Below are 24,308 nucleotides of genomic sequence, written 5' to 3' on the forward strand. Positions count from 1 at the left end.
TTTACCTTTGTATTTACAGACTAAGCATTAGAAAGCTGGGATATTATACTGGAAGAGTTAACTGCATATTATCATGAAGAAGATTGGACTTTTTTGTTCTGCTTTAGTTTTTTTCTTCATACAGCAAAACAGGTATAAATCCAAAGGTGATCTCACATCTAAAGGTATAATTTAAGTAAACATGTTTTTCTAGATCTTTTTTTCCCCCTCCCTTTCCCTCTCCCCTGTAACCTTCCTTTCACTCTGTTATTTTTCTTTTGGATGGAGGGAGGAGATGGGAAGGGAGCTCATTTGGAAGCTCATGACCCTCCAACTTGACTTTAATGAGATGATTCGCCAAAGCAAACTCCTCATCATCCAGCATGCCATCTTTGTCGATGTCAGCCAGTTTCCATATCTTTCCCAGCACCGTGTTGGGCAGCTTAGACCTTACCATCTCCTTCTTTGCATTGGCACCAGTTATTTTACCATCGACAGGCGAGAGTGTGTAGAAGATCTCATCATACATGGGCTTGTCCCTGGCCACCACCCACTCGGCATCATCGATCCCTTCACCAGCACCTTCGCCATAGCCATGGCCGAATGGACCATGCAAGGTGCCCTCAAAGGCTCCTCCCTTCACCATCTGGGTTGGTCGCTGTGACTCTTCCTGGCGTACGAGCACCATGAGCTGGGCGATGTCATTGGCCAGCATGTCTTCCACAGTCTCCAGCAGCTTGCTCTTCAGAGGCTGGAACTTGCTAAAATCCTGGGCTTGCAACTGATCCTTAAAGTAGGACAACATAGCAAGGAGTGAGTGATACGGCCGTGCACAGTGCAGTAACAGTGTAAGAGTTGGATGCCTGTCTGCTGTTTGGCTCAAAAAACCTGCTACTGTAGTGGAGGAGCTGGGAGCTTAGCATCCCCTCCTCTGACTGCCCTGCTCCTCAGCATGTGATGCCGTCTCCCTGGCTGCAGCTTAAATCTTGAAGCCCTACAGAAAATGATCTTTCCAGCTTACAAAGAGGGGCTGGCATGGTACAGAGATGGGAAGTGGTTTACTCAAAGGCCCAGATGATGGCCATATGCAAATAAGACTCTACCTTTCCAAGCCATGTGGAAATGCTCTCCTTGAAGACCAAATTGTTCAAGGTAAACTGGTTGTGCAGCCCTTGCAACAACCTCTGCACTCCCTCCCCTTCTGTGCTCTGGGAAGGAGATGCCACTGGCAAAAGACTACTTTACTCATCATCATGCAGTGCATCTTTCAGATGCCATAAAGACAGTCGCATGTCTGTGAAGAGGTAAGCATGTCTTTACAGCGGCTTTTCACATGTAATTTTCACAGCCAAGCAAAAGTGAAAGGGCCTGCAGGTAACTCTTCTAATAACTGCAAAATGACCTACAGCTTTATCCTTCACCACCTACTTGTTAAATCCACTGTATTCACTCCTACTGGATTGCTACAGTTATTTTAAAACGTTTAAACACACATTTTAACAAGCAGTGAATGGGATCTTCTATTGGATGCATTCCATAGATCTCATTCCCAAGAACTTATGGAAAATACACTTTTTAAAAAAAAAAAGCAGATGCTGTGTTTTCCATAGGGAGCTAGTAATGACTTCAACAGCTAGCAACTGGGAACAGGTTTCTGCTTGGACCGAAGCCACGCAGCAATGTAGCAGCATCCAGCATTGTTTGAATATACAATACAAGGCTCTGATCCAAGGTCCTTTGAAGTCTCTGACTTACATGAACACTGGGTCAGGTCTCAGCTCTACAGAACAGAAAACCTGCTTCTCTGCTTAAAATAGAAAAGGGGCTTTAAGTTTTCACAGCCTCCTTTCTCTCTAGAAACGAAGAGTGAAGTAGAAAGCAAAAAAACTGCAGCTCTTGAGAAGAGGGCATATGTAGGCTTTTCAGGATACAGCTTTCTTTTAATATAAATTAGCAGTATTCTTAGGCCTGAAAAATCTGCAAATAGAACCTGGAATTAAAAATAAAGAAAAATAGAAGAAATAATTTGCTGTAAAGTGCTATTCAGGCAAAGATTTGAGAAATGAAGGCAGCTGTAGCTTCACGTGAGCTCTACGTGCAAAAAGTATTCATGCCCAAATATAGCCTGTACATATTTCAAGGCCCGTTTACAACAGGCCTTTCCCACAAGCAACAATAATCAATGTCTGTGTGGCTTCTGTCGTATTCCCTGCAGTTACTCTAATGCTCTTTCCTTGAATGTTTGGTACTCTGGCCAAGATGCCACTGCTTACCTGCATCTTTCTCAGGTTAGGGAAGTCTCCTGGTGAGATCTGATGCTCCCGTTCAATCCGGGCATAAATCTCTCCCAAGTTGTTAACAAGCTCTTTCTTTTTATTGTCTTTCCCAAACATTGAGGGCATTTCCTTCTTTAGGGAACTGATGATGTAGGCATGGACCTGGAGGGTATTACATGATATGGAATGAAGAAGACAAGTGTTAAAGAAAGAGCACATCAGAAAATTCTTCCCAGCAGAGAGTATCTGTGCCTAGGACTCAACTCCATCTTGTTCCACCCTGCCGACTAAGCTCAGCTCCTCAGCTTGCCTGTACCTACTGATGCCATCGCTGTCCCATAGGGTGCCATGCTACATTGGAGGAACCTCCGTCGCTAGGACAAGGGGTAATGTTTTTAAACTAGAAAGGGGCAGATTTTGACTGGATATAAAAATAAATTTTTGACAATGAGGGTGGTGAAACACTGGTAGAGGTTGCCCAGAGAGGTGGAGATGCCCCATCCCTGGAAATATTCCAGGTCAGGTTGGATGAGGCTTTGAGCAACCTGGTCTAGTGGAAGATGTCCCTGCTTGGACTTCGAAGGTGTCCAACCCCAGGTGGGCTGGACTAGGTGATCTTTAAAGGTCCCTTCCAATCCAAACCATTTTATGATTATTGCTCCAGTGCTAAGTGCTGCCCAGCTGTGTGCTCTGGCTGAGACAAGGTGAAGACAGCGTAAGTGTCCTGGACATACACAGAGTAACATTCACACGCGCTTCCTGGAGGGAGTGGTGGTGGTGGTGTTCTTACACTGGGCATAGCCTTCAAGGGAATAGCCCCTTTCCAGTCCAAACTAAACATACAGGTTTTGGTATGTCTCTGGACTTTGTTTAATGTTTTAGTATGAATACTAGTCCTTAACTTATGTGACATTCTGGGCTTTTTTTTTTTTTTTTTTAATGGTGGATCAACCATTTTCTCTTAGAAATGAAGATTTTTGCACAGAAAGCTTTTTCGGGATCTTTTTATTTCTTTTCTCAACTGATATGGGGTTCTTCCCTGTATTCTGAGGGGCCTCATTCAGCTCATTTTAAATATTCAAAGATACAGTAGGCTTATTTGCCATTCTTCTGAGTCTCCACCTCCTGTGCATCCATCTAAGCCAGCTATCTCTCTTGGCTAAGAAAGTTTAAGCCAAAAGACCTAGAGCTTCCCAATTCCCTTGCTGTGTGATTCTGAAATACGGAAGTGGTCCTAATTCTCAAGTTGCTACCACAGAGCAACAGCTTTCCAGGTCCCTTCAAGTGCTACCTGCTTTCATCTGTGGCTATCTTCATCACTCTGGCCTGTCATGACTGATACACCAAGCAAAGAAGGTGCTTGCTTCCTCGAAGCACAAAGGACTAATATGCTGGGCCTGAGTGAAATGGGATAGAGAAAGAGCAGGATCCACCAGCTCTGCAAGCTGAACAGGCCAAAACCACTTCCCCATAGTCTGCATACTGCAGACAGCCCAAACAGAATGCTTGGGGGTTCTATGCCAACACCCACCTTGGCTAGCCGTGCTCGCTTGATGAGATCATTCAGCTTCCTCAGGGCTGCATTGCGGGGCAGGCTCTGGATATCCCTGAACAGGTCCTGCTCCTCTGCCTCAAACAACTTGCGGTTGTCGGGGATGAGCAACGGATGGGACCAGAAGGAGCCAATGTAGACCCTGATGACCTCAGGAGTGTTCACGATCTTTCCCAGGGACCACATGAGGGCACCGTACACGCGCATCAGCTGTTGAGTCTCTATCTGGTCAGCCTTGTTGAGAACAACTCTCATCTTGTCCTCATGGTTCTTCAGGGCCTTGATGACCTCAGAGAATTCATCAGAGATGTCCAGCTTGTGCGCGTCAAAAAGGAGAATGATGCGGTCAACCCGCTCTGCAAACCACTCCAGTACAGCAGCAAAGTCATAACCTGCAAGGGGTGGAGGAAAAGCAGAGATGCACATGCATGGGAGTTGAGAAGCCTACTTGCTGTACCTGAACTGTGCCCTCTGAGGGTAAGCTTGCAAAGAGGAAGCTTCCCCAGTAGATCAGGTAGCTTGATAAAGGAAACACGAAACATCATTCCTTGTCCCAAAGAAGGTGGAGATGAGGCACTGCCCTTCACGCTGAAACGCCCAAGATGTGCACAGTTAAGGATAGCTCTCATCTTCTCCACATTGAGAGATCACCCAAAGAAGCTGAACTTGTGCTACAGATGCTTCATTCAAATGCTTATCATGGGGGAAACTGCTATGTTCAAACAGGTACTGCAGAAGTCTCGCATGAGGCAACAAGAGAGGTCTAGTTTCTGAATTACTGGCCATCAGCACAGCCTACAAAAGGTCTAGAAAGCTGGATAATTGCAGTACTTGCACCCAGACTGGTTTGAGATGTATATCTCTACTGCTTAATAACTCTCAGGTCTTGTCTAGTTGTGTGAGACTAACTTTAGCCCATCCAATTCAAAACACAGGATGCAAATAACCCAAGTAATCATTCTGTCATACCTGCTGCATGTGCGCAAAGCAAAATGATTTGTGTTTACTTTGCTAAGTAGAAGACAGCATTGCTGTGAACACCAGAGGTGGACTCAAGCTACAAACAGCGGGTTCAAATTTCACATGCCTCAGAACTAAGGATAATGGATGCACAGTGTTAGACTTGGGTCCATCTCTAGGCAGTACAGGGAGTGATGAATAGTGTGTGTGGAGATGTTTTCAAAACAACAGCGAAAATGACCTGCTTTTCTAGCTCTGTAGTTTTTTTCCACCTTCTTTAAACCCTCACTGAGAGACTAGTGCTCTCTCCCTGCTCTGTCAGGCCCCTTATGCTGTGCAAGATTTGGGGTTATCTGTGTTGCCAGAGTGCTGCACTCTGTCAGGAGAGCTCAGGACAGAGCATATGCTATTTCCACTCAAATCCTTGAACGTACTATTTTAATCTCGGCTTTCATGAATAAATGTATGATAATTAGTTCATACATAATGGCTTCCCCCCCATCTTTCTATCCCGCTCCAAAACCTAGAGGGCACCCAGTGCAACCTAGTCATTAGATCAGAACTACAGAAGGGAGGATTGCTGACCTCTGATCTTGATTTTTTTGCCACTGTCCTTTTCTCCCTTGTGACTAAGCAACCTAGGATGAAATCCTGGCTCTCAAGTCAGGAGTAAAGCCTGTGTGAACTTTCTCTTCAACTGGATAAATGGTTATGGTAAGTTCTCAGTGGCAAACAGTTATACAACTGCAAAATATTATTACTGGGCAGTGTTTTGCTTTGGTCAATTATAGTTTGCTCCTTACAAGAAAAGGGGGAGTGGGGGAGCGCTCTTGGCTGTGGACAGCTTGCCCTGCTCTCTTCCCATGGGATCTACAGAAATCATAGATGCGACAGAGAGATGTTTGTCCCACCAGCGGCCTTCCAGCCACTTAGGACACTGGTGCCTTCTTCAGCAGCAGCAGCAAACAGTGCTGGGCCCTGGCTCTTCGCTCAGCTGTGTTTGATGCTGAGAACTTTAGAGAATTCAGAATTAGTACTACCTTTGACAGAGACCTGCTGAGCATTCAATATATTATACTGGTATCTGTGTATCTTGCCCAGTCCATGCGTCCGACCTCAGTAACAATCACGAGTCAGACCATCTTACAACTGAAAATGGAAATAAACTTGGTCCTGCTTGCTTTCAGATATTAACAGCCTTTTAAGCTTAGATGGTCTCACTGCAGGGAGCTCACCTCCATGGGTCTAACCGCATATCTGCTGTAAAGCTATGCATGCTGGCTCCTTCCCAAATTGTGCTAGGAGGCACCGGCAGCAGGATGGAGTCAATGCCGATACCTCATTGCACTTGGACTGGGTTCAGGCTGTAAGCTGTCCCTCTGCAAGCAGATCAACGAATTTCCAAATGGGGACAACCTCCCCACAACTTTGCTAAACACGGCATGTACACCCACACCTAATTTTTGGTTCTGCCTCGGCTGTACTAGAAGTCATCTAGCATAGCAGGATAGTTTATTCTTTATACGCAGAGCTACACAGCTTGCTTTTTCAGCATGGAAGCAATGAGTCAGGGCGATTTTGTTTGGAGATGTTTGTACATTTAATCTTGTCAAGTCTTATTGACCAGGCTGCTTTCTTGTCAAGCTGGCATGTGTTTGAATTGCACCACAACGACTTCTTCCAGCCTTTTTCTTGGGGAGCTTAAGAGGGGAAGCCTAGAGAGTCTCACACTCTCTAGGGCACCTTGTAATGCTTCAGTGATGTCCTCTCACAGATTGTGTGGATGACTTTCCTCTAACAATAGAGTGAACGGCCACTGTTAGGCTCTCTGTTTTTTAGGCTCTCTGTTTTGTTAACAGGGGCTGGGATGAGGTGGAGAAAGTGTCTGCACCTGACACTCAGCCCACCTTTCAGTGATTCACTAAAAGTGGGGATACATTTTAAAAAAAAAGGGGGGGGCAGGTATTGTAGTTTTGGTATTAGCTGAGGACTTGGGAGACTGACCTTAGCCCTTTGATCTGCCTGGATCTCAGAGTTTGTCCAAAGTATCCTTAGGTGCTTAGCTCTGTTAATTTTATCATCTATCAAGCCTGGATCCACAGTAGCACTTAGAAGGTATCTATCTCCTCTGTGAGCCTCTCTTTCCTATTCACAAGCAAAAATGTTGCTCTACCCAACACCACAAGGGAATACCTGCTCAGACATTTTGTATGTTCCCAGCTGTTACAGTAACATACAGTGAGCCTTCTGAATGTCCCTGTGGACTTCATTAAATGTCTGATTGATTAGCAGACATTCTTTCCCAGCTTCTTTGCTTGTTCAGAGATATTCTCCTGACAGCTGTCCTGCATTATCTACACTAAAGAGAGAACAAAGCCCTGGGGACTAACACTTGGTGATGTTCCAGAGCAGCCACAACAGCATGGATTCATCTGCATCCCATGCTGGGACAAAAGTCCACCTCACACACTCTTCTTGTTTGTCCTGCTTGCTTTGGCACCTAGGGACTATGCAAGACCTTTCCTGTTGGTGCCCAGCTAAGCAAGAAATATTTCTCTGTGCTGATCACACCTGCATTCTCCTGTATGGAGGTACTTGACAGGAAAACCAAGGTGCACTTGTATGTATTTTGTTCTTAAATGACAGAACACTTTGGAGGAAAAGAGAGGAAAATTTTGAGTCTTGTATTGTTTCTTAATCCGTAGCGTGACATGTGGAAAGGGCAGGTGGGACAGACCTCTGTTTACAGCTATCTACTTGGAGTCATTGCCTGTGATGGTGTTTTCTCACACAGACAAGTGTCTAGAGAATTGCTACGTAGGTGATTCATAGGGTTGACTTTTTAGTTTTGTTTTTAGTATATAAAAGAGCAGATCGTTACTAAAGCATTTAGATAGCAGGATGACAGTGTAAAACTCTAAGGGCAAGCTACTAATAAACAGTGTTTAAAAATAAGGTCTTAAATTAATATTTTGATGTTTAGTTCAGAGCTTTCATTTTCAGAGGACTCTTCAATAGCATAGAGAACTCAGGATATTTTGCCTGACTCCAGCCAGACCTGGAGGTGCTAAACACCTGCAAACACATGAAGCTCATTCTGTAACTAAATCTAAGTATTATAGCCTCACTTCGATTTCCTCCCCCCTGCCTCTTTTTTATTTCAGAAATGCATAGGGCCTAACTTTCTTCTGGCAGTTTATTAGTGTGTGAGCTTAGACCAAGAACTGGTCTTGATCTACAGTCAAATTAGGAGTTTTCAAAGTGTCCCTTGCTCATACCACTGCATATGTGTTATGTCTCTTTACGGACTCTCTTAGTGTTGTAGAGTGTTGCTAAGGCCTCTCACAAAAGCAGTCAGTTACTAGCTCTGACTTGGCAGCGTTTCAGTGATGGGCGAAGCTGTCCACATAACATAGCACAGTTTTATTGTGAAGTCACAGGGCGTTTGGGAAGCCATCTGCTTGCCAAAAGTGCACAAATGCAAAACCATTATTACAGGGATGTTCAGACAGAAATGTAAGGGGAGAATGTTCTGCTCAGTAATTCCTGTCTGTTTATGGTTGCGCTTGCATTTTTGTTGAAAAAATTCTCTAATATCACTGATGCAGCTTCTTTCACAACCTCCAGATAAGGTGAACATGAATAGAAAATGAATCCAAATCATACAGTACTGGGAGGACAAGATGAACATATTATCAGATGTTTTTTCATGGGACAGATTTCCTTCTGACACAATAAAAAGGACTCAACAGATTTAACACAAAGCTGACAAGTCAGCAGGACTGTCAGTGGATTCAGCCTACAGAGAAAATGATCTTCTTGCAGACACCCTGCCACCTAGACTCCGTAAGAGACTGGCTTAATGAATACTTGTCTGTGTGGAATACCTGGCAGCATGCATTTCACTAAGATCTAGTAGGATTATGCAATTACATTTCTGTCAAGTCAGACCAGGCATGATACAGTCTTTATGCTGACTGTGGGAAGATGGAGGATACCTGACCCAGCATAAAATCTGCCTGGCTGTAACATTTTTAAGCCAATTTAAACCAGCAATGAGTGTGCATGTATTGGTTCAGCATTTCTCACCATGTAGCTACACTGACTTTTCGTTTGTTTGTTGGGTTGGGTTTTTTTTGTCTGATAGAAAGCACACTAGTGGATTTCCTGCCTTGTGGAACCATGGCCACAACCCCTGTGGTAGTGGAGTTCAGGTGGGATGGAGTGGGAGGAGTAAGATCAAGACATGCTTGAAAAACTGAAAGCTGCTGCTTTGCACCAGATCTCACAGCTTACTGTCACTCCTGCTTTAAATTGTGCTGGTGCTTTTAGCAATTCACCTCTTTCCTGATGAGTTTTAGTCACACTGGGAGCTCCCTTCTTGTCCTTCTAAAGCTGGTGTTATCCAGAGACTGAAAATTCACTAGATTGTGGCCCTCTATAGGGCAGAGTTTTATGGCTGTGTCCCTATTTGTCAACTGATAGATTGGCTCTGTGTAGCCGAGGACAGCATCAGAAGATGGGATAGTTGGCATAATGAACACTGACTACCTAGAGAAGGAACAGCTCTTGGAAATAAAATGAATGCCTATTCCAGGAAGCTAATGACTTGATCTGAATTTTTAAATTGAGTAAGAGGGTTTGGAGGTTTAGTCTAACTGATCACAGTGATGTCCTGCCTGAAAGCCCTTCAAAGTCCAGGGAAGATGACTATGGCATGGCAAAACAAGGTGGCAGCCCACACTGGAGGGGGAGAATGTGCCAGGAGGGGCAGGTGTCACCTGAGTGTGACAGATGGCTGCAAGCAAAGGAGAAGCAAGGTGACATGATGGTCAGAAGAAGAAAATGAGGGGAGGGCGGGGGAAGCGACACATCCCTCTGAGGACACACAAAGTGAGTGGGAAGCAGGGTGGGTGGCTGTTGTCAGACCCAGGGAAGGATGGTGCAGCAGAGAAAGGAGGGCGCTGGGGAAGAGTATGAGAGACGCAACAGCTGGGACTGGGTGGAAGAACAGAGATCTGGGCAAGTTTCTCTCAAGGTGAGGAGCTGGCGGTGCCAGCAAGGAGAGGACAGAAGGGAAGATGAAAAGCAAGGGATGAGTATTGGATATACCTCACTGCAGCTCATCCTAAACCATCTTTGTAAAAAGCTGCCATACTCCTCTGGAAGTGGCTGACTTCCAAGGGGATCTAAAGAGATTCCTGTAATGTATATCTGTGGGTGTGTTAGGAAGCAGACAGAAGTCCTTCAGGATGAAAAGACTTCTATGAATGTTACATGCCATAATTTCTAGAGCAGGCCTCAGCTTGCCAATCACTTCTGTCTTTGCCTATACGCAAAAGAAATAATCTGTCCTGGAGCTGCCGATTCACAGCACTAGAAGCGACATCCTCCAGTCAGTGCTCTGTATTTCCTCCCCACTCAGTACCAAGAACTAATAGAAAAATCACTGAAGTTTTGGAGAGTTGAAGGTTTCCAAAACAAAGGCAAAAGGACTCAAAAGCACAGCAAATCCGCCTATGTTCTATGAGGGTGTGTCAGATTTCTAATGCTAACATTTACATTAACCAGTACCTGGCATGGCAGACTGTGTGGCCTTTTGCTTTCATGTTGTTTACTGCAAGGGTTTCAGGGTTGGGAAGAGACCCAGAGTCTGACAGGGCTCTTGCTTTATGTCAGTGGAAACCGAGTGAAACCTCACTAGGCTTATTCAAATCAGGTGGAGTAAAACTGAGGAGACCATTTTCCAGAGCAAAGTTTCCTTACAACAGCCTGTTTAGCTTCTATGTACACCCAGCAGAACTTGTCCCTTCTACCTTTTCCACGTTTATAACTTTATCATTTGTGACAGATGGGACTGAGCGTTTCCTGGTACTTGGGCCAATCCTGAAAAAACAGTTCCTAGCCAGATTTTGAGACCTCAGAAGGCATCTGAATATAGGCCAAATTTTCCAGAGAGGTCAGTGCACAGCAGCGCTGATGCATAGCTGGAATTCCAGGGAAGTTTGTGTTTTTGGTTTTTTTTAACTATAATGTCTAAATACACTAAATACTGAATTCTCCCAGTACACAGTTTAAATCTGGGGAGAAATAATGTTTGAAAACCTGGCCTGCAATGGCCATTAGTAACTGATAGCTGGTACCAGTGACCAGGAAACACAGTCCTTCCTCATTGTTACTCAGGATGCTGAAAAGAATACATGATGAGCATAAATAATGCAAATTGTTGAGATACTGATGGGCATGACTATCTTTCCTTGATAAAATAGATACTTAGGATATTTCTGGAGTGCACAGTGGACAATAAAATGGACAAATTGAACAGCTATTCTAAAAATCAGACTTGTTTGGTAACACAAATTAAGTGCTTGCTGTATGTTAACAGCGTAGGGAAAAAAAAGCATAGCCCTTTCTATCTGTGCAACTCTTTTAATCTCTGTTCTTTTGCTTAATTTTTCTTCTATTCCAGTTTTGGAACTGCAAAATATAGCAGTATTTCCAACTCAAATCATTAAGACAGCTCCCCCTCCCCTCTTCCTGAACAAAATCATGGTTTGGTCTTCCCAAAACCCAAATATAATCTTGAGGTTTTTGTTTGCATCCTGCTTTCAGGTCAGAAGAGTTAGGCTCGTGGCTTCACATATTTCTATGAATAAAAAGGATGAAAACTGTGCAGATTTTCTGCTCATTTTTGCATTGCTCTTAGAGGAAGCACAGAACTGTATGACTGCAGGAGCTGAGCCTTTCAGTGGAACGCTATGCATTTGTGAGACTGGGATAAAATCAGGCAAGTTGACACAGTATCTACTGCACTGCAGTAACGGAGGTGAACTGGGAAGTAAGAATAACCAGTGAGCTTCTACCCTCCCCAACAGAGTGAAATACAAAATATAAGCAAACATCAGCAGTGGGGAGTATTATAGCAAATATTTGAAATGCCTCCCTCTTAGAGGCTTCAAGAGTGGATGCTTTCAGTTGTGTATCATGCTGTTGCTAGCACACATGACAAAACTCTTTGGAAAAATATATTCTTGTTGCCATTGTACCCTAAACAACATTGCATTAAGTGGGAGAACATCAATTCCCTTGGTGATTGCCTTTCTTCCAAGCATGGCTATATGAGACACAGTCAGTCCAAGAGCTCTGCATTGCCTAAGACTGTTGCCATTAGCATTTTTCTTCCCACTCTCAGGCTGGTGAGTGACTAAATATCCCTGTTGCCAAAGGTGATGGTCATTTGGGAATTCTTCCTTCCCAGGAGACACAGCAAGTGTCTGGGGTGTGTGGGTTTGTTTTTTTTCCTTGGCTATGGGAAATCTGGGGCTGCACTGCAGCCAGCTGAATGGAACTGGATGGAAGGCTGGAAAAAGGCTGAAATAGTGCATACTGGAAAGAAAGCTGATGGCAAATGACACTGCCAGTCCTTATCTCCTGGCTAGGACCTTGTGCTCACCGTTAATGCAGGAAAGGAAAGAGCTGACATATATAGGGTGAAGATGAAGTAAGTGTTCAGGATCTATTCAGGAAGTACTACCCTGAAACAGGGATCAAATACAACTTGGCCAGGCATCACTGAACTTGGCAGACTGTGACCTGCTTAGCTCAGAGCATGGGCAGGTCAAGACTGACAGTCAGCAGAGCGTGTAAGGCTCAGCCTCCCAGGGACGGCACTGCTCCTGAAGCACATCAGTCACTGTTACCAGGTGGCTCAATTAGCATGGCAGACTGCGCAAGATGATGAATTATGAGGAAGTCCTAACTCCTGCCCCGGCTCTGCTGTACTGCATGATCTGACCTGTGGTCTTCCCCTTTGTCCTCATTTATTTCAGTACAGTCATCTCTTTCTCATCTTCCCTCCCAGCAGGATGGCCTGGGCTCATTATGTGATGCCAGAACAGTGTTTTGCAAATGGATAGCATCCATATTATTAACAAATTGTCAAAGCAGCCAAGACCATGCTGCTTTCGTACAAATACCTTCCCCTATGGGCATCTCTGCAGCCTGCTGTTCTCATGCTCAGCTGGAAACAATAAAAGAAAGGAGAAGGACACAGAGCAAGGGACAAGGCAATGCAACAACTAGTTCTTTACATGTGGATATAGAGCCATGCCCCAGTATGTGAAAAAGACCATAAAAGAAATGGCTGTTCTCCAGGCAAGAATAATACAGAAGCAGTGAAGAGCAGGATGATTTGGGCCATGACATCCTGGTAACGCTTCCCACTAGGCCTGTAAATGAAACTTGTATATCCTAGGGGTCTAGCTACCACACGTGTGACACCACGGGTGCCCACCAAGAAGAAGAGCAGAAGTCACAGGAGCTCAGTAGGACAAATCACTGCAGGCAGCTCCTTGGCTACACTTTTACCAGAGCCTGAGAGGAGCAGCAGCAGTGGTGTCAGCGATCTCATGGCATGCCAAGGGATTTGAACTTCAGCTATGACAGACTGCATCACCCTCAACTGCTTAACAGGCCTAAACCTGCAGGTTTGCTACTGGGAAACTGCTCTGTGGGGGCAAGGTGGCTCTTATGATCACCTAGCAGTGTCCTGGAAGAGAGCCAGCACAGAGCTCCGTTTCTCAAGATTATACAGCATTCCTTGGAGGAAAGCTTACTACCTATTTGCAAAGCCCTGTTGCTGGCACTAACACTGGTACGCTGGTGCACTGGTGCTTCCACACGCTGTCTGTCCATCAGGGAAGGGATTGTTTTATCTGTCATGTTAGTCTTTCCAACAGCAACGAGGCAGTGAATTTAATTCAGAGTTGAGTTCAGACAAATGAAAAGCTTCAGAAACTGGACTTGGCCCCTGAAGCATTCCTTTAAGCCCAGTCTCCTCGCTCCTGCCCCTTGAAACAAGGACGAAATAACAGGAACAGCTATTGCCTTGAAATTCAGGGTTATAAGGTGGCCATCACAAATTGCTAAGCTTTGATACCATGGTATTCTGCTAAGCTGGCACTGTATAGATTAGCTAATGCTCTTGATGGCTAATGGGAAAGGAGTCAGACTTGAGATGTTCCCAATGAAAGGAATTTCCTATTTTTAGAAATGCTGCTGGTTCTCATGGGATGGGCAGGCTGGGAAAGCCTGCCACATCTCTTGCTGCTTTATTTTCCCCCTCAAATTTGTGACAGAAAGTTGCTTTACTGTCCACTCCCTTCCCTGACCTTGCATCACAGGTACCCCAGTCTGAGGGTCTTAAAAGCTATTACAAGCAAACAGTGGGGGTAAGAATAATTCCCCTGTTCCCAGCAGTTAAGAAACTTCAAAGGTTCTCTTGGGAAACCTCTGTAAGACTCCCTCAGGTCTTGCTTCATTCCCAAGTGAAATCTGAGCAGGCTGGGAAGGTGTAGAAGGGCAGAAGCATTTTCTTGTGTCAGCAGTTTTTAGCACTGTCTTGTTTTCTGCCTAGAAACCACATTATTGCACTATCTGCCTCCAAAACCAACTGGCTAATGAGGGCAGCTGGCTTGTAAGCTTGGTGGCAAAGGCGCCAGCCACACCACTTTTCCCTGTTCCTCTTCCATGGGAGCCAGGAGGTGAGCACTCCCTTTCAAACACCAGCTTCCTTAAGATAAGCTCAAGCAAATGCCTGGCAGCAGCCCTTCCTAACCATAAGCACCTCAGCACTCTTTTGACTCTTTCTGCTCCCTGGGCTGGATCCCCTGCAGACAGAAACTGTTGGAGTTCTGCCAGCTTCAACAAAGCTACGTTGATCTAAACCAGATAAGGAACTTGTCCCGTAGCTATTGAAAGGCCATCTAATGTGGCTCATGTGACCAGTTTCAGGCTGTCCTGGATATAAATGGTGACATAGTGATATCCCACCTACTCTGTCCTTTTAACTGTTGTGATTAGGTCAGGTGACAGCCAGGTTGTGACAGCCCTCCTGTCTGGTTGGAGGGGTAGCAGAGCAAATTCCTGGGATGGTAGGATGCGCAGGAGATGGCTGTGCTCCAGCTAGAGTTCTCACCTCCTGGCAAAAGGGTGGAGTGACCACACACTGCACTCACAGGGCCAATGCACAAGCACTTAACTGCACTCAGGGCAGAAAAGTCTTCCAGGAAGAACTTGCTTCACATGCTGAGACAGATCTCTAGTTCTACAAATAGGTATAGCATGCAAAAGGTTACAGAATTGGGACTCCCCTTTAGCCTTCTCTGCTTATAAGGAATATTCTCTCAGCTGTTCCCAGATGTTTGGAGATGCATTATTGGCTCTGGTCAAAGTGCACCAGAGACCTTCCTAACAGTGCTCAGGTGTACATGAGCATGTTCTGGCATTGCTGACATTTATGAGAGTGGCTGCAGGAATGGGATTCCAAGGCCCACTGGGAGGCTCACAGAGAAATTTTGTAAAAGAAGGAACAAGAAATGCCAGTACATTTTGCAGGAGGATATTTTTAGTTCTAGGAAATTGAAAGTCTTGCAATGTATGTCAGGATTTGAATTGGTGAAGAGATTTGGGAAAGGGGCTAAGGAAACCTTTTGGGGACTTGAAATGGGTCCACTGTGGCTCACATACTTTTTTTTTAACAAAAATATTTCCTCCTAAACAAGTTTTCTTTACAGTGATAGTTCCACAAAAGAACTGGTTGCTTTCAGTGGCATTTTTTGATTAAAAAATGTTTACACCATGTAATATAAATTTTTATTTAACTCTACTTTTAAATACTTTCTGCTGAAGGGAGGAATGCTTGCACAGCATGTTTTTCAACCTTCTGATGAAGGTGTGTGCATATTGCTACTTTTTGTAGACAGCCTGGAAAGAATTTATGATCCCCTAGCTGTTCAGAGACTCATGTTGAAAAAGCTTAATGTGAGTTTTCAACTAACTCTAGCTGTCCTTTATAGCTTTATTTACACTTCTTTAGCTAAGGACCCTGTAGTGGAAGATCCCAGTAAAACAAACAAGACCTGGCTCTGTGGAAGGTGGCTGCTTAATCAAAAGAGAACTCTCCAAGAGCAATTTCAATGCAAAGGAGTGTTATAGAAGCAGGAAAGGCATGAGTCATCAGAAATCTTATGAGAAAGAACACCAAAATATGAGAAAACCCTGTGCTGATGAAACTTAATTGTGCATTGTTAATAAGCAGTGTGAATGAGAATTGATCTTCTCAAACCTGAATGCTGCGATTATTGCTCTTGGCTTTCTTCCAATGAAATGATGCATAGCTACGAGCTTTGTCTAAGGAACTTGCAAGAAATGTGAGCTATGCCACCTTTACCTTACAGAGTAAGAAAGTGACCACGGATGTTAGGTTTAATGTATGAAGATGTTGCCCACTTCTGACCCCAGAGGGTCAGCCTGAGACAGTCAGTTCACTAAGAGAGCCTGTGCTATTCAGACCAGTTTAAGTATTCCCAGGACTTCCAGATTCTTCACTGCAATGAGGAACCTAGGTGCCAACGGCTCTTAAGCCCAATCCTGTGCTAGATTTAGGAAGCCCGGACAGTGCAAGAAACCTGCTAGGTCAACTGGAAAGAAACCAGGTTGACTGCCGTGGAAGCTTTGCCCATGGCTTATCAATAAGTCACTGACCGCAAGTGTTTCTGCAAAGCTGATAGGTATTAACACTTTTTGATGGAAGTCTGGGAAATACTGGACTGTGACACAGGTACTGCTGACCCTGTCAGCAGCCGCCTTTGAAAGCATTTAAATTCTCTACAGCAGATTGCAAGTCGAGTCCAAAGGGACACTGCTAAAGTCATGCTGTACCTCTGAGAGGGTCCTACTAGTGTTTCTGTCTGCAGCTTGTATAGCTTGAGGCAAAAATCATGTAGAGTCCCTTTGGTTTTCACTACTGTCATTTGGAAGACAACTGAACTTAGAACTTACCTCTACTAATTCTCTGTTTTTCTCCAGAAAGGATTCCTGGCGTATCAATGACGCTGATGCTCTCTAACACAGGATTAGGTAGTTGGGCACAAACAAACCTGTGTGAAAATAATTTTTTTTTTTAAATAAAAGCAAAATTTATGATGTGCTGAACATCACAGACAGCATGGGACAAGCCAGGCTGTGATCTCACATACAAGTCTTCAGTTGGAGTTTGGAGCTACTGTTGACTTAAAGAAATGAGAAGAGAAAGAAGCCAGAACTGAGAACTTTCTCTGACAATTTTGCTGCTTCTGGAACATGGGTCTCAGTCATGACCTACAACAGTGTTTTTTATGTGGCCCCCAAATTGTGAATTATTAATGAAAATGTGGAAATCCATTTGCTGTTTAGATTTTAGCAAGAAGTAGTGTTTGTTTTTCTTCATTTAAGCATTCCCCTGCAGAGTCCTGGACTAAAGTGAACTGAAATAACTTGTTTTAAAAAAAAAAAATCAGCAATTTGAAGAATTTTTTGTTCTCGTTCAAATCTGGTCTTAAACAGACAGAAAGTGTGGTATTCTTGCACCATGGAAATCCTAAAGCATAGGCAGCATGAGCTCTCAAAAGGTTGCTTAGTCTATCCTCCTGCATCAATCAGACGTTTGTCTAAAGTGTTCTTCCAATCCAGAACAATGCAGACTCACCAACCTTTGCTGGAAATCTACTCTATTACTTAATTATCCTTACAGCAAAACCTCTTTTTCTTAACATCTAAATCTTTTCTTAACATCTAAATCTCCCATGCTACATGCCTTTCAGTCTCAAACACAGTAGGTGTGGAAAATGATGTATTTTTCCCCTTCTTGTCACAATGTCATCCTGTCTCCCCTCAGTCTTTCCTCTAAAGAAAACAGTGTTGGGTTTTTTTTTCTCCCGTCTTTCAGTTCTCTCTAGCTGCCTTTCCAGCTTATTTCTAAATCCCTGAAGACCCTTGCAGCTTTACTTTGGGTCCTCTCAGACTGCTCCACATATTTCTTCAGGCATGATGCCCCAAGCTGACGTGGTACTCCAGCTGTGACCTTGCCAGTGGTGAACACAGCAGACAGATTGCTCCTTATCTCTTACATAAACAGGACTGTCATATGTATCTCAGTAAGATGTTTGCTTTTTTTAACAGCAGTATGACACTGTTGACTGTAATTCACTCCTCCCCGCTCTGCATCTCCATTTCTGTGTAATTGCTCTTTTGCTAATTGTTCTACATCTTATATCTATGCAAATCACTGCCTAAGAAGAGTAATTTGTGCTGCCTCTTAGTGGGTTGCAGCTCATGTATTTCAGTTGCTGGTAACAAGCAAAGGACAGTAAAAACCTATTCACTTAAGTGGTCTCTGGTAGCACTTCATGGATAGGCTTTTTGTGATGGCATTCCAGGCTGCTATAAATATGTGTGTGTATGTACATATGCATATTAATAGGGTGGGGCATGACATCCAGGCATAAAAAAACATGTTACTGTGGGAGGAAGCAGAACCACATGAAGGGCAGGGGTTGGCACAAGGGCCACTAGATGCAGTCAAGGCAGACAGAGCCCTGCAGCGCCCTGAGTGGCTGGTTCTGCTGAAGTCCCTGCAGCTAAAACTCCTCCAGGCTATGCTACAACCTCACCCCAATTTTTCTACTCATTTGATTCCAAGAGTGAATCCTCATGGGTTAGATGAGTGTCTTCTCTCCTCAGCTGTCAGCTATTTCAGACTACATATTACAGCCTCTCTCTCCCACATCCACAGCTTGGCAGGTGGCAACAGGGAGCATTCCTGAATGTGTAACACCTCATGTAGAAGCAGGAGGCTGGCTTGATTCTCCCATTGAGTGCCAGGCACAAGCAGCAGAGAACAAAAGGCTTAGGAGGTTATGTTTTTCCCCTGGCCTGCCAGCCCAGGTTTGCTCTCCATTGTTATAGACCTGAGCATTCCTTGTGGTCTAATATTAAACAGCTCAGGCAAGGGGATTTTCCACCAGTTTCTCTAGCGAAAGTACTCCACAGGAGATTTCAGATATAAGGTCAGAGGCCAGCATGAGTGAGTGCATTCTGGCTCTGTTGGCAAGGTTGTTAATGCTGCTGCCTTCCTGCTGTCCCAGCAGAACTGCAGGACCTCAGGGAGCATGACCTAATTCTGTCTGGGGCCATATGAAGGGAAGAACATGGTGCCAAACTAGACTTTCACTACCTCTACAGGCAGAGCACAGGGCTGAAGGAGGAACCTGTTATCCATGACGTTTCCCACTGTTGAGAACACAAAAGCAAGACTGACTCCACCTTAGCATCCCAAGACAGACTTTGGGGGTGGGAGGAATCTTGCAACCAAGCCAGTGTGATATGAAAGTAACGGCTGAGATTCCCAATTTTGCTCCAGGCCCTTGGTGCCAAACAAGTTCTCCTGATAATGAGGTACAACCTGTATTCTCTCTGCTGGGATCCATCCAGAGCTGGGGTACTGCCAGGAGAATTGGAATGAAGAAAACAAACCCTTCTTTCAATACCCAGGAACCATGTGGGGCAAGGAGAGGTGGGCAAGAGGCAGGGTTGCTGCAGAGCTGCTATCCTCCTTTCAGCCCTGGGCAGCTTGTCAGCCCTACCTCTGCCCTTAGCCAGGAAGGTATGGGCAGGTGCTCCATCTCTCCAGGGAGGGAGGAGACAGGCTCTGAGCAGCAATTAGCTGCTGTCTCCCAGCCAAATCCTGACTCTACCACTCTTCCCTTGCTTCCTGGAAGGCAGCAGATCCCCATCTCTGCTGGGAAGGCAGTACCATCTGAGGCTGGATGCTCACTCCTTCTGCTCCTCCACATAGCTCCCCTGGAGCAGCAGGCTCTGCACCCCACAGGACAGTGCCATGGCCTGCCACCTCTCAGCCGAGACCAGCATGGTCTATGTGAATGCTACTGCCTTGTGCTGCTCTATTCCTTTCTATTGGCGCCCACAGATGACCGTTCCCTTCAACCACACACAGGTAAAGCAGAGTTGCCCATGGTCACTCTCTTATCTCAGCTTAGAGGGCATGGCTCCTGGAGATTACCAAATTCTCCAAATTTCCTGCTCGCAGTCTCTTAACTGAGGTCAGTGCCTTAGCAGGAGCAAGGTATGTGCAAGGCAGAGACAGCTCTGCATTTTCTCTTGCCAAGAAGCCAGGCCCACAACAGGGAGTAAGTATGGGTGGCTTGATCCAGGCCAGTGGGTGCACCCTGACTTACATCTGCTAAATTTCTAGCCCTCTGAGTGAATTCTTGTATGTGCTTAATTGCCTCATTAGCAGGGTATTACCATCCGCATTTTCAACACTGTACTGCTCACACCACTGAGCTAGTCCCCCTTAGCATGTCTTCCTCTGCCAGTTTAGAAATCATTGCCCCCTTTATTTTATCTGTCAGATGAAAAGGCGTTAATAAGCTGTTCTAGCTACTTCTTGCACTGCTAGCAGGACTGTACTTCTGCTGTGTCACTGCTGTGCCCCTCTACCCTGCTGTCCTCACAGGCACATGCTTGACTCCGTCCTTACAGAAGGAAAAGTAGCAGGAGAGTAACAAGAGCACAGCACGATACAGCAAACTAGGCTCTCGACACAGAGATCCCTTGCTACTGTATTAGGAGAAAATTGCATTCAGGACACATCAATTAGTCCAGTTGCTTTTTTGCCCTCCATGCCTGGCCTTCTTACTCCTGAAGTTGCTTCTCCTCTGCAGTCTCCCAGCTGTGGCTGTTCTTGGCTATCAGCAGAGCTACTTTGAATAATGTTCTCTTCATCTATCTCCATACTCCAGGCAGGAGGCCTGTTACTTAGAGTAAACGACCTTCCTGCCCTGGTGTAGGCAGTGGGCAGTCACCTGACCTAACTGTTGGCCAGGTGCAGATGTTCTGGGCCCTATAAAATATTGAAAACATCTGAAAGTCTCTCTGGTGCATGACCACACTGATGTATTTAAATGATGAGCCTGTGTAGTGATCAGATATTGTTCCCAGAGTCACCCTGAGGCACTGTGAGGTTCTCTGGGGAGTAGTGACTCCAGCTAGGTCCCTCTTCACTCATCAAGCTTCTCCACAAAGTCCCTTCCCTGTCTTGCTGCAGCCTACAACCAGCACTCCCGTGGTCAGTGCTGGCAGGAGATGCTGCACTCTCTGGATAGACATTCCCTAAGCTCAAAAATTAGAAAGGGAGCCATAAGCCCAGTTTTCCTGGTTGGTTGGCTGAGCAGCTGCCATGTTTGCAATGTCTCCCACCACTGTGTTAGCAGTGAAGGTGTCAATGATGGGCGTAGTCAGCCAGTTTGTTCCCATCTGCCTGCTGTAGCACAGTTTGTGCTCATCTAGGATATGGGTGTGTGCTGCTGGCTTCCTGCAAGGCCTATATCCAAAACTCAAGTGTGGTTGGACTAGGTCTAGGGGATGGAAAGGTTACATTCCTCACATCACAGAGCCACTGTCCAAACACCCTATTATGTTTTTGGATTTTTTTTACAGGAAAGACATTAAAGCTGTCATTGGTTTGCACCTGAGGTTATATGTACAAGACATCAGAACAGAGAAAGCCTCATTTTGTTACAAGGGGGACATTCAAGCAATGTCAAAAAATGCAAAAAAGCAAAGAGGTGCATATTGTGTCAGTGCCACTTGTCGCCATTGAAGTCAGTAGAGGTCTGGTTGGACTATTAGTTTCAGGGAACTGAATTGATTACAGAATGGAAAAAGCTAGGAATATAAAAGCAAGGGAGAGCAAAATGTAATAAAGAGATTTACCTCTAGACTCCTACAGGATGAGATTAACAGGCTGTACTATAGTTCTTGTTTTAAGTAAAATGAAGGTTTGTCCCACTTGAATTTGTTAGTCTGCCCTTCAGTGAGTGACTTACATGCACCTGGTAGGACCGGAATGGCTTTGCATCAGCCATGTGGATGGGAGGAAAAAAAAGAAAGAATAGTGTAATGCCTTATCCCTTTAAATTGCTAGTTATGCTGCAATAAGGTTTTAGCCTTATTCTCCAGAGCAACTAAGTTCTTGAGTACTGACCTGTTCAAAAAGGCATTGCCAAAGGCATTGAGTTTCCTGAACGGTTTTTTGGGATCTACCACCAACGCATTTCCAGGAACGATTCCTTCCACATCTCCTTGCATAACTGCTATAAAGGAGTCAGTTGTAGGCTCTGGTCCAATCCTCATCCCTGGGAAATCCTGCTCCAGCAGGTACCTGTAGGCGAAAAAACAGGGTGTGGGCATGAGACATGAGCTGCCTAAATCCTAAATGAGTTGTATTGAAGATTGCAGTGTAATTCTGAAGCTCGAGAGTATGGATCCTTCTGAGACTATTTTTAGCACTTTCACAGAATCACTTGATAAATGTCATTGTAGCTTTTCTATTCAGGATCTGCACATTTAAAGCTTTCTTATTTCAGGTGGATTAAGAAATTGAGAAGATTATAGCTACTGGGAAGAGATTCTCATCATGTTTGATCACTTTGTGTATTTAATCCTCAAGACATTTGGAGCAGACTTAGCACAGGAAAGTAAAAACAGCAGTTCACTGCAATGACAGAGTTAATCCTGAAACCTTACTGGCCCTTGGTGCCAATATCAATTACTTTACTGCTGCTCATTTCAGGAGATTCATCCAACTAATGTGCTTAGCCCCCAGTCCAAATCACTCAGATGCCAACTTCTCCTGTACTTGACTGTTGAAGTCTCAAGTCTCTCTTTCTGTGTGTTTCTGCAATGCAGCTACAGGTCTGCAATACAAACTGCTCAAGTATATTAAGCACGTGGGTGGCAGAGTATATCCCAATGTTTGGTATCAAGCTGAATAGCCCAGTAAGCACAGCATCCCTTTTCATAAGCCTCTGGCAGCCTCTCTGAAGGTACAGTTTGGCAAATTTCAGGGAAAGATAGTCACCCACAGCTGTAGGGCTTTGAATAGGACCCTGGCAACACATGCTGACTCACCCTGCCAAATTCAGGGTGGGTCAATAGTGTGCATCAGACAGTTCCCTTTGGCTCAGGAAGGAGCCAAATGCTACTGCTGAGGTCAGGTCTGTGTATCTGTGAGTGCAGAAAACATCCCAGCTGCCAGTCCTGTGCTGAAAGCTAAGGCTATTGTGTCCGTATGTCTTGCAAAAGGGAGCTAGAACTGGTCTAGCCTCCAGTGTCAAATAGTGTCAGACCACCTGTCCTGGTGATAAGCTCTGGATTGTTACATGGGGAACATATGACTGCCAGGTTATGAAAAATTAGTATAATATTGTGTTGCTTGCTGCCCATAGATAACTGGCACTTCCTCTTCCATTGCTTTGACCTAATCTTTAGTAGGTAGAAAGTAGAAGTGAAAATGTAAATATAGAACTGCAGTGATCTTAAAAGTAGATTCAGAGGGTAGCAAAAAAGGAAATGGAAGAAGGGCTGAGGATTTTTCATGATTAAGACCACTGTGTTTAACCACCAGCATTGGTTCATTCAGGTGAGTCTTATCAGAAAGGGTAATTCCTATGTGAAAGACTGCAGCACCACTGGCATTTTCAGAGTTCCTGCTTTCACCATCATTTTAACAGAGGTAATCACCATCCAGTGTCTTAGGAACAAGAAAAACTGTGCTCATTCAGCAGGGCTATTTACTGACACTATGTCAGCAAATGCATCTTCAGTTCTCAACGGGCAAGGCCAGGTCAGCTGGATCTTGAGGTAAAAAAAAGGCAAGGATATGGCCAGGATATACTGCAAATCACCACTACTTATCTGGCTTGGTACACATTAATGAGGAGAACAGCTGCAGCAAGAAATCCATCAATGATATCCAGAATTCCTTTAAGAGCTGGCCACCTCCCTTATTGGTATTTTATCATGTATTTTCTTATATCTTCCATCCAAAGTGATTTCCAAGTCCTGTGCTCGCCAGACTGTCACCAGAAGTGACTTCTCTTAACGGGACCAACTCTGAGATGAAGCAGCAGCTGTTCAGCAGTTCCCAAAATATTGAAATAATCTAAGGATTCCAGGAAGGGAACAGCCCTCTGACCTCCTATACTAGGGTGGATATGTCCTATCTACCTAAAGCCTATGCAGAGGTTCCTTGAATTTTCCTATAAAAGTGGGTCATTACTCAAGAAGAGACAACTGCAGCTAATGCTGGTGTGTGCCACCTCCCAGGCTGGTGATCACAATACACCTTCCTGGGCATCTACAGTAATTTCTCTGTAGCTTGAAGCAGCTGAGAACAAGGAGCAGCTACTTTTCTCCCACCAAGGGCTCTGTAGACTATCATATGAATGTTCTTGGCTACATTCCCTGGAAAGCTCTTTACACTGAAACAACCGTTTGCTAGGTTAGAAGCCACTTGGCTAGATTCTGGAAACTCAGCTCATGCCTCCTGAATGGCAATTCAAAAATGTTACCCCCAATGGACATTGCTGCAATACTAGTCACTGCTGTCGGCTTTCCTCTGCTTCCGCTTTGTACTTTGCTTTTGGTCTGACAATATATTTAAGAGTGATTTACAGATTGGCATTCACTGAGTCCATAGAAATAAATCTTTCAGTTCTGCCCTTGCAAATACTAGAGAAACAAAACAGGTAGTGATCACAATTGTCAAATGCAACAAGCAAAGCGCTTTTGAGAGACACCCCTTACTCCCAGTGCCAGGTCACAGCCTTGCTAGAACAATAACCTGCTTGGGTTTTGTT

The 24,308-nt window shown here is 44.7% G+C and overlaps 1 protein-coding gene across 1 annotated transcript in view; it reads right to left on the reverse strand.

Moving 5' to 3' along the window:
• Positions 1-238: 238 nt before the first annotated feature.
• Positions 239-24,308, reverse strand: part of EHD3 (EH domain containing 3) — a gene marked incomplete at both ends in the record, with an annotated part of 28,731 nt that continues 4,661 nt past the window's right edge. The window contains 5 exons of the mRNA XM_081997671.1: positions 239-766; positions 2,253-2,417; positions 3,787-4,199; positions 16,609-16,706; positions 21,653-21,829. Coding sequence (XP_081853797.1) covers positions 239-766; positions 2,253-2,417; positions 3,787-4,199; positions 16,609-16,706; positions 21,653-21,829 — 1,381 coding nt within the window. The remainder of the gene's footprint in view (positions 767-2,252; positions 2,418-3,786; positions 4,200-16,608; positions 16,707-21,652; positions 21,830-24,308) is intronic.

The sequence above is a fragment of the Phaethon aethereus genome (assembly GCF_964289735.1).
Source record: "Phaethon aethereus genome assembly, chromosome: 3".
Taxonomy (NCBI): domain Eukaryota; kingdom Metazoa; phylum Chordata; class Aves; order Phaethontiformes; family Phaethontidae; genus Phaethon; species Phaethon aethereus.